The 14,618-nt window shown below is 38.2% G+C and overlaps 1 protein-coding gene across 6 annotated transcripts in view; it reads left to right on the top strand.

Annotated features, from left to right (window-relative positions):
* Window positions 1-14,618, top strand: part of Stau2 (staufen double-stranded RNA binding protein 2) — a 292,336-nt gene that overhangs the window by 166,636 nt on the left and 111,082 nt on the right. For all 6 annotated transcript variants that reach the window (XM_029474163.1, XM_021172712.2, XM_021171933.2 and 3 more), the window contains one exon: window positions 1,959-2,266. In XM_029474163.1, coding sequence (XP_029330023.1) covers window positions 1,959-2,266 — 308 coding nt within the window. The remainder of the gene's footprint in view (window positions 1-1,958; window positions 2,267-14,618) is intronic.

The following is a 14,618-nucleotide window of genomic DNA, read 5'->3' as shown; positions in this document are numbered from 1 at the left end:
GGTAGGGAAGTGGGGGGCGCTATGGGGGACTTTTGGGATAGCATTGGAAATGTAATTGAGGAAAATATGTAATAAAAATATTAAAAATTAAAAAAAAACTGAGTTTAGTGAAGGAACAGGACCTAGGGTAGTTACATGAAAAAAGCTTATCCAAAACAGCAATGAAAAGTTGAGTACTGTTCAGTGACAATGAGTATTTAAAATTGCTGGACTTTGTTTTGGAAGAAGTGTATTTAGTTTATCCTAGTAGAAATAAAAGTTTTCTGTGAAAACGTAAATGACAAGTTAAAGTTCCTTAAATATTTATATCTTAATTTGTTATTTGATGATATTTTAGGTCATTATATTATTGAAAAGCAACTTAATTTTACAACATAAAAAACCTGAATTTTGAGTGATCTTTATAGTTACCAATGTTGAAGTTGAAAACCACTCAGAAACTGACCCCCAATTATATAAATTTACATGTCTGTGTCTGCCCTTCTAGGCGGACTCTAGAAAGGAATCTTCTTTATTCACCGACAAAACTCAGCTGCAACTTTACTGTGCAGCAGGAGACCACAACTCTATCCAAGCATTCACACTGAGATGCTGCTTCAAGGAATGAGGGCATCCTTATTGCTCTATTGCCTTCCTTTTGGAGAGCTGCCTCATAGTAACAAAAGCCAGGGGCTGCCCATGAAGGTCACAGTGTTTACCATTTTGCCAAGGTCATTAGCTTCCCAGACTCACGCTGCTTCTAATTATCATGGAGTCATTAACCTTGGCAGGGAGAACACCTCCTGAAGGAGGAGCATAAAGTAAAGTATACACATTATTATATAAGCAGGCTTTACACCTGGCAACTGTTAACATCCTGAAGGCCCATGCCCTGCTAGCTCTGCTCCAGGGGCAGGAGCTGTGCCATGCTCTTCCTTCTCCATGTTCGTACAGGACTTGGCAGGAGACCATGTGGATATCCATGGTCTGTGCTGCTGTCAGAGGCCATGTTGGTGTCTGATTTGTGCTGCCACCAGGGACCATGTAGATTAGTGATCCTGCTGCCATCGGCTGTTATGGGCAAGGAAGGTTCTTTTTAGTTCTATCAGTGACTTGAGATTCACTCATAATTGAGAATGAAGGCTTCTGTGATCACCCCCACACCCACACACCCAAAGAAAGAAACAGTCTAGACAGGAAGCCTTTGAAAAGAGTACTTAAAAATTATAATAAAGATGCTGAAATGTAGCCCTTCATAGTTGATGGCTTCTGGTGGGGTTTGGGGTGGGGGAAAACTCAGTTATCTTTAAGGAAATGGCCACTGGGAGTTAGACCATGCTCCAGGGAGTGTATGAGCCTCACAAACTGTACTTGTTGTGATCTTCTTTTCTTTCTTCTTCCCCCACCCCTTTTTTTTAATGAGGGCAAAAGGGTGGGTGGATAGGTGGACCTAGAAGGAATAGGAGGTGAATGTCATCAGTGTGCATTGTGTAAAATTCCCAAATAATCAATAAAAATATTATGTTGGAGAAAAAAAATAGAAGTACAGTCTTAAAAAAAATAAACAAAAACTTCAGTGTCCAGAGCTGTCTATGGTATGTATGGCCCTTGGAGAGGAAAGCACTGGATATTAGGGTCTGTGTCTCTGAAGATGGTATTCGGACTGATGCTGCCTTCCTTTTGTCTTCTGTGCCTCAGTTGATGCATATTTGGGGATGTTGCTTCTATTATGTGAGATACAAAAATATTGGATTTGGGAGTGAAGATGTTGTGCATTCCCAGCCTCCTCCACATGGGACTTTTAGACTAGTGTCAGACTCTGAGTGTATGCCTCCGCAGGCATCAGGAAAAGGCTCCGTGGACAGTTTCTTGTTTCCTTCTCACTATAGCAAAGGAAGCCAGTGACTCCATAATGCTATAATGTATCTCTGTATTAATTATTGTAAGTTATTAACAGTGTACCTTTATTTTATTCATAGCTCCAAAAGGAATTCTTCATCTTTCTCCTGATGTTTATCAAGAGATGGAAGCTAGCCGCCACAGAGTGACCTCTGGCACAACTCTAAGCTACTTATCACCCAAAGATATGAACCAACCTTCAAGCTCTTTCTTCAGTGTGTCTCCCTCATCAACTAGTTCAGCCACAGTTGCCAGGGAACTCCTTATGAATGGAACATCTCCTACTGCTGAAGCCATAGGTTTAAAAGGAAGTTCTCCTACTTCCCCTTGTTCTTCAGTACAGCCTTCAAAACAACTGGAATATTTAGCAAGGATTCAAGGCTTTCAGGTATGATTTTAAAGAAAAAAACAAAAAAGAGAAAATAAAACTCATTAGCCCCAAATCCTTCATTTCTGTCCACCAGAAGGCTCATTCTTGCCTGCTAATGTGGCCTCCATGCCATTAACATTGTAAATTATTTAGAAACACAAAAGACAGAAAAAAAGAGATTCATAGCACATGTCTTGTTTTCTGTCACTTCTGTCCAGGAACTCTGTTGCTGCCTGGCTTTCTGCCATATTGATACTCACATTTATACTCTCTCTGTCTCTCTCTTTCTCCCTCCCTCTCTTTCTTCCCTTCCCTCTTCCGTTCCAATCCTGTCTCCCTTCCTCTCTTCCCCTCCCTTCTCCCTCATATCTCCATCCTTGCCTTCCTCCTGGGTCCTGTCTTCCAGTTGGTCTTGATTGGCACATCCATCTTCTCATTTTGTTTTGCCCAACCAAGATTCTCCCAGGAGACATTTGGTGTTAGTGTTTACATCACTTCCCCTTTTTACCGTCACGGTTGACTCTTTCTGCTGTTGATTTGATTTTATAGCAGTTTTGAATTTCCCATCCTGCAGCTAGTAATGACACAGGTACATTTATAAGGTCCAGCACCCTTGAAGTCTGTTACCTTAGGGGGCATTAAACATGGCACTGAACAGTAGTGGAACACTTTGTGGATGTGGAGGTATAATGAGTATCTTGTACTGGATCATGTGCTGAGCCAGGGTGGAAAGCATCTCCCTCCACTGATACAGCAGCTGTCTCATGATGGTCTCAGCTGAGTCATGTGTGTGGATTGGGGATGAAGCTTTTTTCCTATTTATTCTTGTTCCCTTGGGGGAAATACCCCATGAAACCAACAGCCCTTTCTATACAGGAGAGATTTTAAAGGAATTGCTAATTGTGGGAAGGGAGTTTATGTGTGCCGACTCCTAGTTGCGTTGAAAGCCAAGTACTGAAGCATAACTGTCAACCGACGGGATGAGACTGCAGCTTGCGTGTGCACAGGACACTCTGGCTTCCCACATTTCACTGCTTCACCTTCCATCTTAGTCTTCCTTCTTAAGACCAAACTCTGTAATTTCTTGTAGAAATGTTCTAGATCTGTATTATGTAGAAGATATCATGTATTATAAATGTTTCACGGCATCAGTTATACAATGAGAAAGAAGATGATGTGTTGGGAGTATTTTGCATGTTTTGTTTGGTTTTTTTACGTCACAGATCCCGTCTGATTCTTTCAACTCTATTGCCAGGGAGTTGCTAGTGTTTTTAATCACACTATTAATACAAAGCTGAAGAAGCTGTTACTAATTATTGACTCTGTCATCTGAAATTTAAATACTTAATTTCAAGTTATAATTTTAGAATTTGTTATTTACCTTAAGAATTACAATAAATCACTGTTTAAACAAAAGACTTTGATTCATATAGTGAAAGCACTAGACTAATATTTAGTTCTACCAATAATCTGCATAGTATAAATTAAAATAAACTGTGATGAAAAGAGACCCACTGCTCATTTATAAATGTCTACGAGTGGCTCGGCTCTGTGCACGCAGTACATGTTGCACTCTGGCTTTTGGCTGAGTTTTGAAGTTTCTGAGTTCCTTATGCATTAGTCCTTGGCCATGACAGGACTTATCCTATCTTCACTTTAACCGAATTATAGTCTACTACCCTATTGCTGGGCTCACTGCTTACACCTATCTCAAAAGCTTGCTCTGTGGTAATATGCTCTCACTCATGGACAAGGTAAACATCTCCAGATCGGTGACAGTGGTGGTTACACATTACTGTGCTGTGTCACTGGAATGAGCGGGTGCTGCTGGGAAATGTGCTGCTCGTGGATCACAGCCTGCAGCCACAAGGCAAACAGTCTCTGGAGAGTGGCCTCTGGTCTGTGATATGTGTACACATCATCATGTCATCCTAGAAGGTTCTTTGTGATAAGAGTTTTAAAGTGTATTTCTTTCTTGGTAATTTTCTCAGGTAGGAAAATATACAGATTTTTTGTTTCTTAGATGATTTAATTAGACTGTAGCTAGAAAGTGGAAGACCAGCTTGTTAGAAATTATATGCTCTTCTGTTACTTTGATTTCTGGAATTTGAAAACAATAAATTCATTTTCTTTGTTTGTAGGCCAGTAGCTTTTCATCTCATTCCACATTGAACAGTTGTCATTCCTACTGAATGTGTAGGCTCTGCTTAGGCCTTCCATTGCCCACTGTGGCATGATTTAAGCCTAACAAAGCTACTGTGCTCTCTTGTAGTGCCAAAGTAAGTCAGATGAGTCTGTGGAAAAAGAAGTTGCTGTAACTTAATTTTATTTTCATTTCCCAGTCTTTAATTGAAATTTACAAATGACAAAATGTAACTTGCTCAGGCACATGTAGGTATTAAGTTCATTTTCTTCTGTATAAACCTACAAAATAAAATTATTACACAATGAGTGCTCTTAACAATACTGATTTCATAAATCAGAGTGTGACTGACACCCATTCCTAATCATCCTTTCATTCTCAGGAATTCCCATTGAAGGTTTTTACAAAGAGTGTGTGTGTATGTACATGTGTATGTATATGTGTGTGAGAGTATATGTGTGTGTATGTATATGTGTATGTGTGTGAGAGTATGTGTGTATGTATATGTGTATGTGTGTGTATATATATGTGTATGTGTGTGAGAGTGTATGTGTATGTATGTATATGTATGTGTGTGTATGTATATGTGTATGTGTGTGAGAGTGAATGTGTGTGTGTATATATGTATGTGCATGTGTGTGTGAGAGAGAGCATATGTATGTGTGCATGTATATGTATGTGTGTGTGAGTGTGTGTGCGTGCGTGTGTTTGTGCAGATGCTCTTGGAGGCCAAAGGCATCAGATCCTCTGGAACTGGATCACAGGTGTGTACTGGGAACTGGACTCCAGTCCTTTTCAAAAGCAATCTGTGCTCTTAACTGCTGAGGCCTCTTGTAGGCCTCTACCACCAAAAGAGGTATTTTAGGAACAATGTCTTTCAAACTCTTTCATAAATGATATTTTTTTCTCTTAAGTTCTCTTGAGTGCATTTTAATTATCTTTTAGAACCTGGAAATTCTTACTAGTTTGACATTTTTAGAAAAGTATTTATGTCAATAGTTTGTGAACCGCAGACATTGTATAATATAACAAGTCTGCATTTATAACCCCTGCATATTTGAAAAACAAAGTCAAAGCTGTAGTTAAGTCATAGTGTTCCAGAACTTCCTGTTGTAACTTTTGCTAGTCTTTAGTTACAAAACCACACGGACTTTCAAAGTTATTCAGTTTATTAGGAAACTGTGGCAAAGGTAGTTGGAACCCTGGGCGTTTGAGCTGAAGTAGATTATTTTCTTACACATTGCCTTCTTCTTAAAGAACTTACCCTTACTATGCATCTTTGTACTCATGTTACCAGTAAGTAGTAAGAATGATTGGTTGCTTGTTCAAAAGAGTCATGAGGAAAATTCAATTTGAAATGAAAATGAAATCACTTTAGCAAATAACTTTCCTAGATATAATTAATTTCCTTTCATCTTCTCTGTTAATATGATCACCGTTCACCTGATGGTATCATTTGTCAGCCCTTTAGAATTAAATATATTGTTTATTCCTTACATGAGTGACATAGGGAAGCACTTAATTGGTTTTCAGTTAAATTATATTAGTTTGTTTTTAAAAATGTGAGTTTTACATAGTGATGCCATTTCTAGCTAAAGGAGACTGTGTACTTAAACAGGAAACTGTTTTTTGTTTTGTTTTGTTTTGTTTTCAGAGAAACTCATGTAACTACAATTCATCTGTCTTCTCTTGAAGTGAGTTGCTTTGGGTTCATTTTGGTGGTACAGGCTTTGTTGTAGGTCTACAGTGTAATAGTAATACAGAATGCATTCTAATGGGGCACAGATAGGAAGGAGAGGCTAGGCTGCCTCAGGATCTTCTCTCCTTCTATTCTCCACACAGGATACTTAATAATCCACTTTCTAAAATCTTCAGAGTGGATGTTTACAGTGAAGTATTTTCTTGGTGATGGTGGTGTTTTTTAAGAATGGGATATGTAATTTTTAAATGGCCAATAAAAGTACAATATATTTTTTTGCAAATAGAATATGGAGAAAGAAGCCATTCATCTTCTCCACATTCTCTTTGAAATATAATCTTTCCTGTATTCCATCTGAGTTCAGATTCTTATCTAAGCTATGATGTAAGTCACAGTCTAGAGTGGTAAGAAAGTGGTAAGTGGTCTTGGTCTGGGGTTAGTGTATGCGTCTGTGATTTCCAGTTACTCCCTCAAAGCACCTCTTGTGCTTAACCTCAGATTCTTCCCAAAGACTCAGAAAATTTGGTATGTATTTGGTCTTCCTATAATGACCCAAATGTTTAGGTATATTGTTTGAATGGGCAACTCAACGTATGCAATTTGACTTACTGTGCCAGATATTGTTAGACTCTATGCTGGCTAAACCCCCAGAAGTTTGCAAACATACAACTATTTTTTCAAAAATGAATTACACATCACCTCTATTACAGAATTCCAAATAACCTTATTTTACTGAAACATAAAAAGACTGTAGAACTCGTGATCCTCCTGCCTCTGCCTCCTTCAGCAAATCCTATCCTTTAATCCCAGCACTTGGGAGGCAGAGGCAGGCAGATTTCTGAGTTCAGTTCGAGGCCAGCCTGGTCTACAAAGTGAGTTCCAGGATAGCCAAAGCTATACAGAGAAACCCTGTCTCAAAAAAAAAAAAAAAAAAAAAAAAAAGACTGTAGAGAAAATCCTTGTCTTTGAAGAAATCTTGGTGTTCAATTTGAAATAAAAATGAATAACATTAGCAAGTTATCTTTCTTAGATGAATTTAACTTCTTACTTTGATGGGTAGCAATTACACAGATAAGAAATAAGCAAGGCAGACTGTAGTTTGGCACCAAATTGTTCAAAATGGACCTTATTCTAAAGAGCTGCAGTATGTCCATTAGATGGTATCATTTGTATAAACTTTGAGAGTAAAGTATAATATACTACATTTTCCCACATAAAAACGTAAAGACATGGGGCACAAACTCCATAGCCAGTTCCACAACACCCAGAGGAAGCTCCACTCCCAGGCGCTCTAACACACCCAGGACCACATGATCACAGGAGCTTGTTCACACTAGGATCTCAGGGTCCCAGAGGCAGTTTGATTTCCAGGAGCTATGACACACCCAGTATCACAAAGACAGCTGAACTCTGAGGAGTTCTGACACAACCAGGGTCACAGGAAGCACAGGCTCCAGTCAGATGTATCGAGGACAGGTAGCACTAGAGAAAATAAGATGACTGGAAGCAAGCATAAGCATAAGCAACAGAAACCAAGTTTACTTGGCATCATCAGAACCCAACTCTCCTACCATACCAAGTTCTAGATATGCCATTACACTAGAAAAGCAAAATTCGGATCTAAAAATCACTTCTCCTGATGGTGATAGAGGACTTTAAGAAGGGCATAAATAACTCCCTTAAAGAAATATAGGAGAGCACAGGGTAAATAGGTAGAAGCCCTTAAAGAAGAAACACAAAATCCCTTAAAGAATTACAGAAAAACACAACCAAACAGGTGAAGGAAATGAACAAAACCATTCAAGATCTAAAAATGGAAATAGAAAAAATAAAGAAATCACAACCCTGGAGTTTAGGAAACCCAGGAAAGATCAGGAGTCATAGATGCAAGCATCACAAGAGAATACAAGAGACAGAAGAGAGAATCTCAGGTGCATACGATGCCATAGAGAACATTGACAGAACAGTCAAAGAAAATACAAAATGCAAAAAGTTCCTAACCCAAACCATCCAGGAAACCCAGAACACAATAAGAAGGAGAAACCTAAGGATAATAGGTATAGAAGAGAGTGAAGATTCCCAACTTAAAGGACCAGTAAATATCTTCAACAAAATTATAGAAGAAAACTTCCCTAACCTAATGAAAGAGATGCCCATGAACATACAAGAAGCCTATAGAACTACAAATAGACTGGACCAGAAAACAAATTCTTCCAGTCACATAACAGTCAAAACACCAAATGCACTAAACAAAGAAAGAATATTAAAAGCAGTAGGGGAAAAGGTCAAGTAACATATAAAGGCAGACCTATCAGAATTACACCAGACTTCTCCCCAGAGACTATGAAAGCTAGTTCCTGGGCAGATGTCATACAGACACTAAGAGAACACAAATACCAGGCTACTATACCCAGTGAAACTTTGAATTACCATATAGAGAGAAAACAAGATATTGCATGACAAAATCAAATTTGCACAATATCTTTCCATAAATCCAGCCCTACAAAGGATAATAGATAGAAAACACCAACAAAAGGAGGGAAACTACACCCTAGAAAAAGCAAGAAAGTAATTTTTCAACAAACACAAAACAAGATAGCTGTACAAACATAATTTCACCTCTAACAACAAAAATAACAGGAAATAACAATCACTTTTCCATAATATCTCTTAACATCAGTGGACTCAGTTCTCCAAAAAAGACATAGACTAACAGACTGGATACATAAACAGGACCCAGCATTTTGCTGCATACAGGAAACACACCTCAGTGACAAGGACAGACACTATCTCAGAGTAAAATGTTAGAAAACAATTTTCCAAGCAAATGGTCCCAAGAAACAAGCTGGAGTAGCTATTCTAATATTGAATAAAATCATCTTTCAACCAAAAGTTATCAAAAAAAAAAAAAAAAAAGGTAAGAAAGGACACCAAGTACTGGTCAAAAGAAAAGTCTACCATGAAGACCTCTCAATTCTGAACATCTATGCTCCAAAAAAGCAAGGGCACCCACATTCATAAAAGAAACTCTACTAAAGCTCAAAGCATACATCATACCCACACAATAATACTGGGAGACTTCAACACCCCACTCTCAGCAATGGACAGATCATGGAAACAGAAGCTGAACAGACACAGTGAAGTCTAACAGATATTTATGGAACATTTCATCCTAAAGCAAAAGAATATATCTTCTTCTCAGCACCTCATGGTACCTTCTCCAAAATTGACCATCTAATCAGTCACAAAATAGGCCTTCACAGATACAAGAAGATTGAAATAATCCCATGACCCTATCATATCACCACAGACTAAGGCTGGTCTTAAATACCAACAAAAACAACAGAAAGCACACATACATATGGAAGCTGAACAACGCTCTACTCAATGATAACTTGGTCAAGGAAGAAAAAAAAAGGCTTTTTAGAATTTAATGAAAATGAAGACACATCATAGCAAAACTTATGGGACACAATGAAAGCAGTGGTAAGAGGAAAACTCAGCTCTAAGTGTCTCCAAAAAGAAACTGAAAAGAGCTTACACTAACAGCTTGACAGCACACCTGAAAGCTGTAGAACAAAAAGAAGCAAATACACCCAAGAGGAGTAGATAGCAGTAAATAATCAAACTCAGGGCTGAAATCAACCAAGTAGAAACACAAAGAACTATACAAAGATTCAACAAAACCAGGAGCTGTTTCTTTGCGAAAAGCAACAAGACAGATAAACCCTTAGCCAGACTAACTAGAGTGCACAGAGATAGTATCCAAATTAATAAAATCAGAAATGAAAAGGGAGACATAACAATGAAATATATCTTAAAATAAGTATTCTGTTTGTTGAATATTATCAGTTGAAAATATTAAAACCATGTTCTACAAACATCATGGAAATATTACTTATACTTTTCCTCACTGTTCTTGAGATTAGCATTTTCTTAAAATTTAACTTCAAAGAGTTTTTGCTATTTTGAAATCTTAAAAATATTCTTACTGATAAAATAATTTCTCTCCTAGAGACACTGATAATCTTTTTTTAAGTAAATTTATTGTTAGACAATGTACACAGATATAGAATACCTTTTAAATACGCTCGCACAATGTCAGGTGGTATCACATAAGGGCTTTTGGATATATTTCTTAATGATTCATTTTTAATATTTTATGCTCTTTTACTATGCTTAACTTCTAAAGAATATTTTGTATGTTTTGAAACAATTTAGTACTCAACTTTAGATATAGAATCCTCAGTTATGGATAGTATTAAATGTTCAGTAATGATACTTTTAGTGTATGAAGGGATATGAATATAAAAGTTGAACAATTTTTATGTATTATTTGATTCTCAAGATATTCAATATTATTAATATGTTTGTTGTATAAAATGCATTTAAATAATAAAAAATATTTAAGAAAAATCTTAAAGACACAGTTTTAGACCTCTAAAGGCAAAGATGCTCCACCTGAAGTAAGTGACTATGGTGCAGGAGCAAAATGGCTGTCACCATGTATCCTCCCTAAGAAGAGGCATTTGTTAGAAGATGCTTCAACTCAACATTAAGAGTTTGCTATTTGGAATTATTTGAAGATCAAATATTTGAGGGAAAGCTTGCTTTTTATTTTAATGTGGATTGCATTTCTTTGTGGCAGGAAAATTAGCAGTGCTATGGATTATTTGATCCAATGACATTAGTTATAGTACCCACATTATGTTGAATAATTCCACTGTTACCCTTTTTGACATTCAGTGCTTTCTTGAGTTGTCTAAATTCTCATATAGCAGCTCTGGTTGAAGGGTTGGTTGGTTGCTTGAGGGTGGGGTTTCTATGTGTATGACTGTAAGTGTGTATGACTGTAAGTGTGTATGACTGTATATGTGAGAGAATCTCAGCCTTCTTCTCCCATCATGTGAATTCCAGGGATTGAATCCAGGTCATCAACCATGGCTGTAGGTGCCTTTACCACCTTGCCAGCAAGAGAAAGAAAACACGATGGAATATCGAATGTAAAAAGATTCTTCAAATTCAAAACAGCTTAAAACCACCTACTGTGACACTAGGGGATATGTGTCTGTCTTAGTCAGGGTTTCTATTCCTGCACAAACATCATGACCAAGAAGCAAGTTGGGTAGGAAAGGGTTTATTCGGCTTACACTTCCACACTGCTGTTCATCGCCAAAGGAAGTCAGGACTGGAACTCAAGCAGGTCAGGAAGCAGGAGCTGATGCAGAGGCCATGGAGGGATGTTCTTTACTGGCTTGCCTCCCCTGGCTTGCTCAGCCTGCGCCCTTATAGAACCAAGACTACCAGCCCAGGGATGGTCCCACCCACAAGGGATGTTTCCCCCTTGATCACTAATTGAGAAAATGCCCCACAGCTGGATCTCATGGAGGCATTTCCTCAACTGAAGCTCCTTTCTCTGTGATAACTCCAGCCTGTGTCAAGTTGACACAAACCAGCCAGTACAGTGTCCGATTTAGGCGACATTGGAAAAAATAAGGGAAGGAAATTGATATTTATGGACTGGCTTGTAGTATACATTGATATAGGCATTGTGTATATTATATCAGAATAACCTGGCACATTTGTGTTTTGGAAATTATTGTTGTTCACCTTTTTAAATTTTGAGACAGGGTCTCATGTAGCCCAAGATAGCCTTGAATTCACTATGCAGATTGGCTCCTCAAACTCCTGATGCCTCTGTTGTTACATCCTGGGTGCTTGGATTATAGGCAAGAACTACCACTCCTGGCTGGTCTTTATTTTAAACCATATTAGTTAGTTGCATAGTGTTTGAAGGCTGATGTCTGTAATGGGTTTAGTGTGTGGTGTGACCCATGGGCCTATGGACAGTAGTTTGTTTTAATAAGATAAAGATGAATAGCTTTGTTTCTGCCCTTACCTTTACACAAGCAGTCTGAGCCATCTAAACTTCAGATTGTTTTGAGCTAAAAGGGAATTTGGGTTTTATTTTAAAATAAAGTGTCATATAAATACTCATTTAAGGCTATATGTGTTAAATATAATATTAGTAATACAATAAATTACTTTGCTAATTGTGATTATGTTTTAAAATCTTGGCATAATTTAGGGTATAGAAAGTTCTACTTCCTGATTTTGGTCACAGCAACAAAAAAATTTAGGAATGATGAGGTGGCTCAATGTGTAAAGACATTTGCCACCAAGACTGACAGCCTAAATTTAACCCACAGGACCCACATAGTAGAAGGAGAGCCAGCTCCTGTCCTCTGCCCTATACACACACACACACACACACACACACACACACACACCCATACACACACACACATATCCACACACAGACACAAGTGAAATGCATAAATGTAATTTAAAAATACTTAACTGTCAAAAATATATATTAGAAAAACAACTATATATAGTACTATCCTTTTTTTAAGTATAAACCAAGTTTTTTAATTGGAATATTTGAGAAAACAAGAACTCCTTCTGGAAAATAATATTAAACTCACAGCATCTTTTAAATGTTTTAATCAAGACTGTTGGGAAATAATTTCCATATAGAAAAATGTGTTGATTTTAGTTGTACATGTGATTCCTCCTTTACAGGTCTATAGTTGTGCACCAGCTGCTTCCACTATTATAAAAAATGTGCTTAAGTCTCTTTGCAACAGCTCATCATTCTGCCCTGGCTCTACACAGTTGTGGAATCTTTTGTGGTGCTGAAGGTGCCTAGCTTTGTATAAATGGAACTCCACAGCTTTGGCTTCACTCCTACCCAATATAATACTCAGGTTCATCCAGGTCTTGCAAGTTGACACTTCATTCTTTTCTGCTGCCAAGTACTAGTCCATTGTATGGCTATATGCCAGAAATTGTTACTTGGCTTGCATGATGGACATTTGTGTTGTTAAAAGTTTGGCACTATTATGAATGAGATTTATAAACATATGTAAGAGTTTATACAGACAGCTCCCACTTCCCTTGGGAAAACAAATTAGAGTGGAATTGCTGTAGAGTGGTAAGTGCACACATACTGATTCTGTTTCAGTGTTATATCTCTGAACCAGTGTGAGCTCTACTGCTACTGTGCTTACTTTCTCACGATGTCCGTTCTCTTGAGGGCATGCCACTGTGCCTCTGACATCCTAATCTGTAGTTCACTGTCCCTTAACTAATTGTGTTCTTTAAAATGTACTCTGTGAGAGTTTCATAGTGTTCACAATGACATGTGGTCATACCCTTCTCATTTCCCTTTCTAACTGCTCTGGACCCCCACATACCCTACCAATCTCATGTCCTCTTTTCTTTTTTGTTTCTTTTTAAGTATAACCCACTAAGTCCGGGTAGTATGCTGATATATGTGTGGCTGTGGGGCCATCTGTTGGAGCGCTGGCCACACACCAGTGTTTCAGTGGTCCTTTGTGAAGTGCCCACTGCTCACTGTTTCTAATTGTACTTTGCTTATTACTGAGTATCTTCTTTGGATTCTGAATGTAGTCACATTTACATTGATGTTACACAAATGTGCCCTTTTGATCTCATCTAAGAAATCCTTAGCTATTAAAGTCTCAAAGACTTTATTTTTATTTTTTAAAGATAAATCTTAAATTATGTGTTTGTGTGTGTTTGTTTTCTTTTTTCCAATTCACATGCAAGATAGTATATAGCTTCAGTATGTTCTCTAAAAAAGTGTGTTAGGAGTTTGTCCTCACCTGTTTTACCTGTTCCTGAATGTCATTAAATTTGCAAAGTGAACTATGGGTTATCTTTTGTAGATGAGTCTTTGCTTTTTGGTCTAGTAATTTGCTAGGCCGTTTAGACTAATGTATAAACTGTCTTCCTCATGCTGACACCATGAGCTACATCCCATCCAGTCTTTCTTTCAGGATCTGCATCTTTTCCCCATAGTCCCTTTGTGCTGTGTGATAACAGTTATAAGCCAGTACTTTGGACTATGTATGCCAAGATATGGAGGGCCACTCTCTTTTACCTCTCCTGATGTTCAGGATTTACACCTGAAATTTCAAGCTAATTTGCTAGCCTCAGACTCACTCATACTTGAAGATAATAAACCTTCACTTAGGTTTCTGTCATTTGAGCTGTGCAGATTTGGAGAGTCACCTGTCTTAGCCAACATTCATTATCTTCCATGTACTTTTTCACCATGCTCTCTAGGGTCCCTCTGAACATTGAATTTATCCAACAGCTGGGGTCTGGGTAGTTTGTATTCTGTTAAGAGGCTGCTCTGCTTGTACAGCGCTGTTGCTTCTAGAATTCCTTCCATAAACATATAGCTCTTTTGCCAGCCCAGAACCCTTTTTCCTGAACTTCCAGCTGCTAAGAGTTCAGCTTTAGGCTCCGGGACTCCGCCAAACTTAGTCTGTACAGGTTAGAGTGAGGACCACAGAGGCAGACAGTTTCTGGGACAGGCGGGAGCCACAGAGCCGCTGAGGCAGCACCCTTTTGGGGCTGCAGACATCCGGCACCCTCCCAGCTGGAGGACAGTGACCTGCCCTGCAGGGAGCGCAATCTTGGCTCCAGGACTCCGC

Source organism: Mus caroli, chromosome 1 (genome assembly GCF_900094665.2).
Source record: "Mus caroli chromosome 1, CAROLI_EIJ_v1.1, whole genome shotgun sequence".
Lineage (NCBI taxonomy): Eukaryota > Metazoa > Chordata > Mammalia > Rodentia > Muridae > Mus > Mus caroli.
Note: the sequence above shows the minus strand (reverse complement) of the source record. Positions and strands in the feature narration are given on the sequence as shown.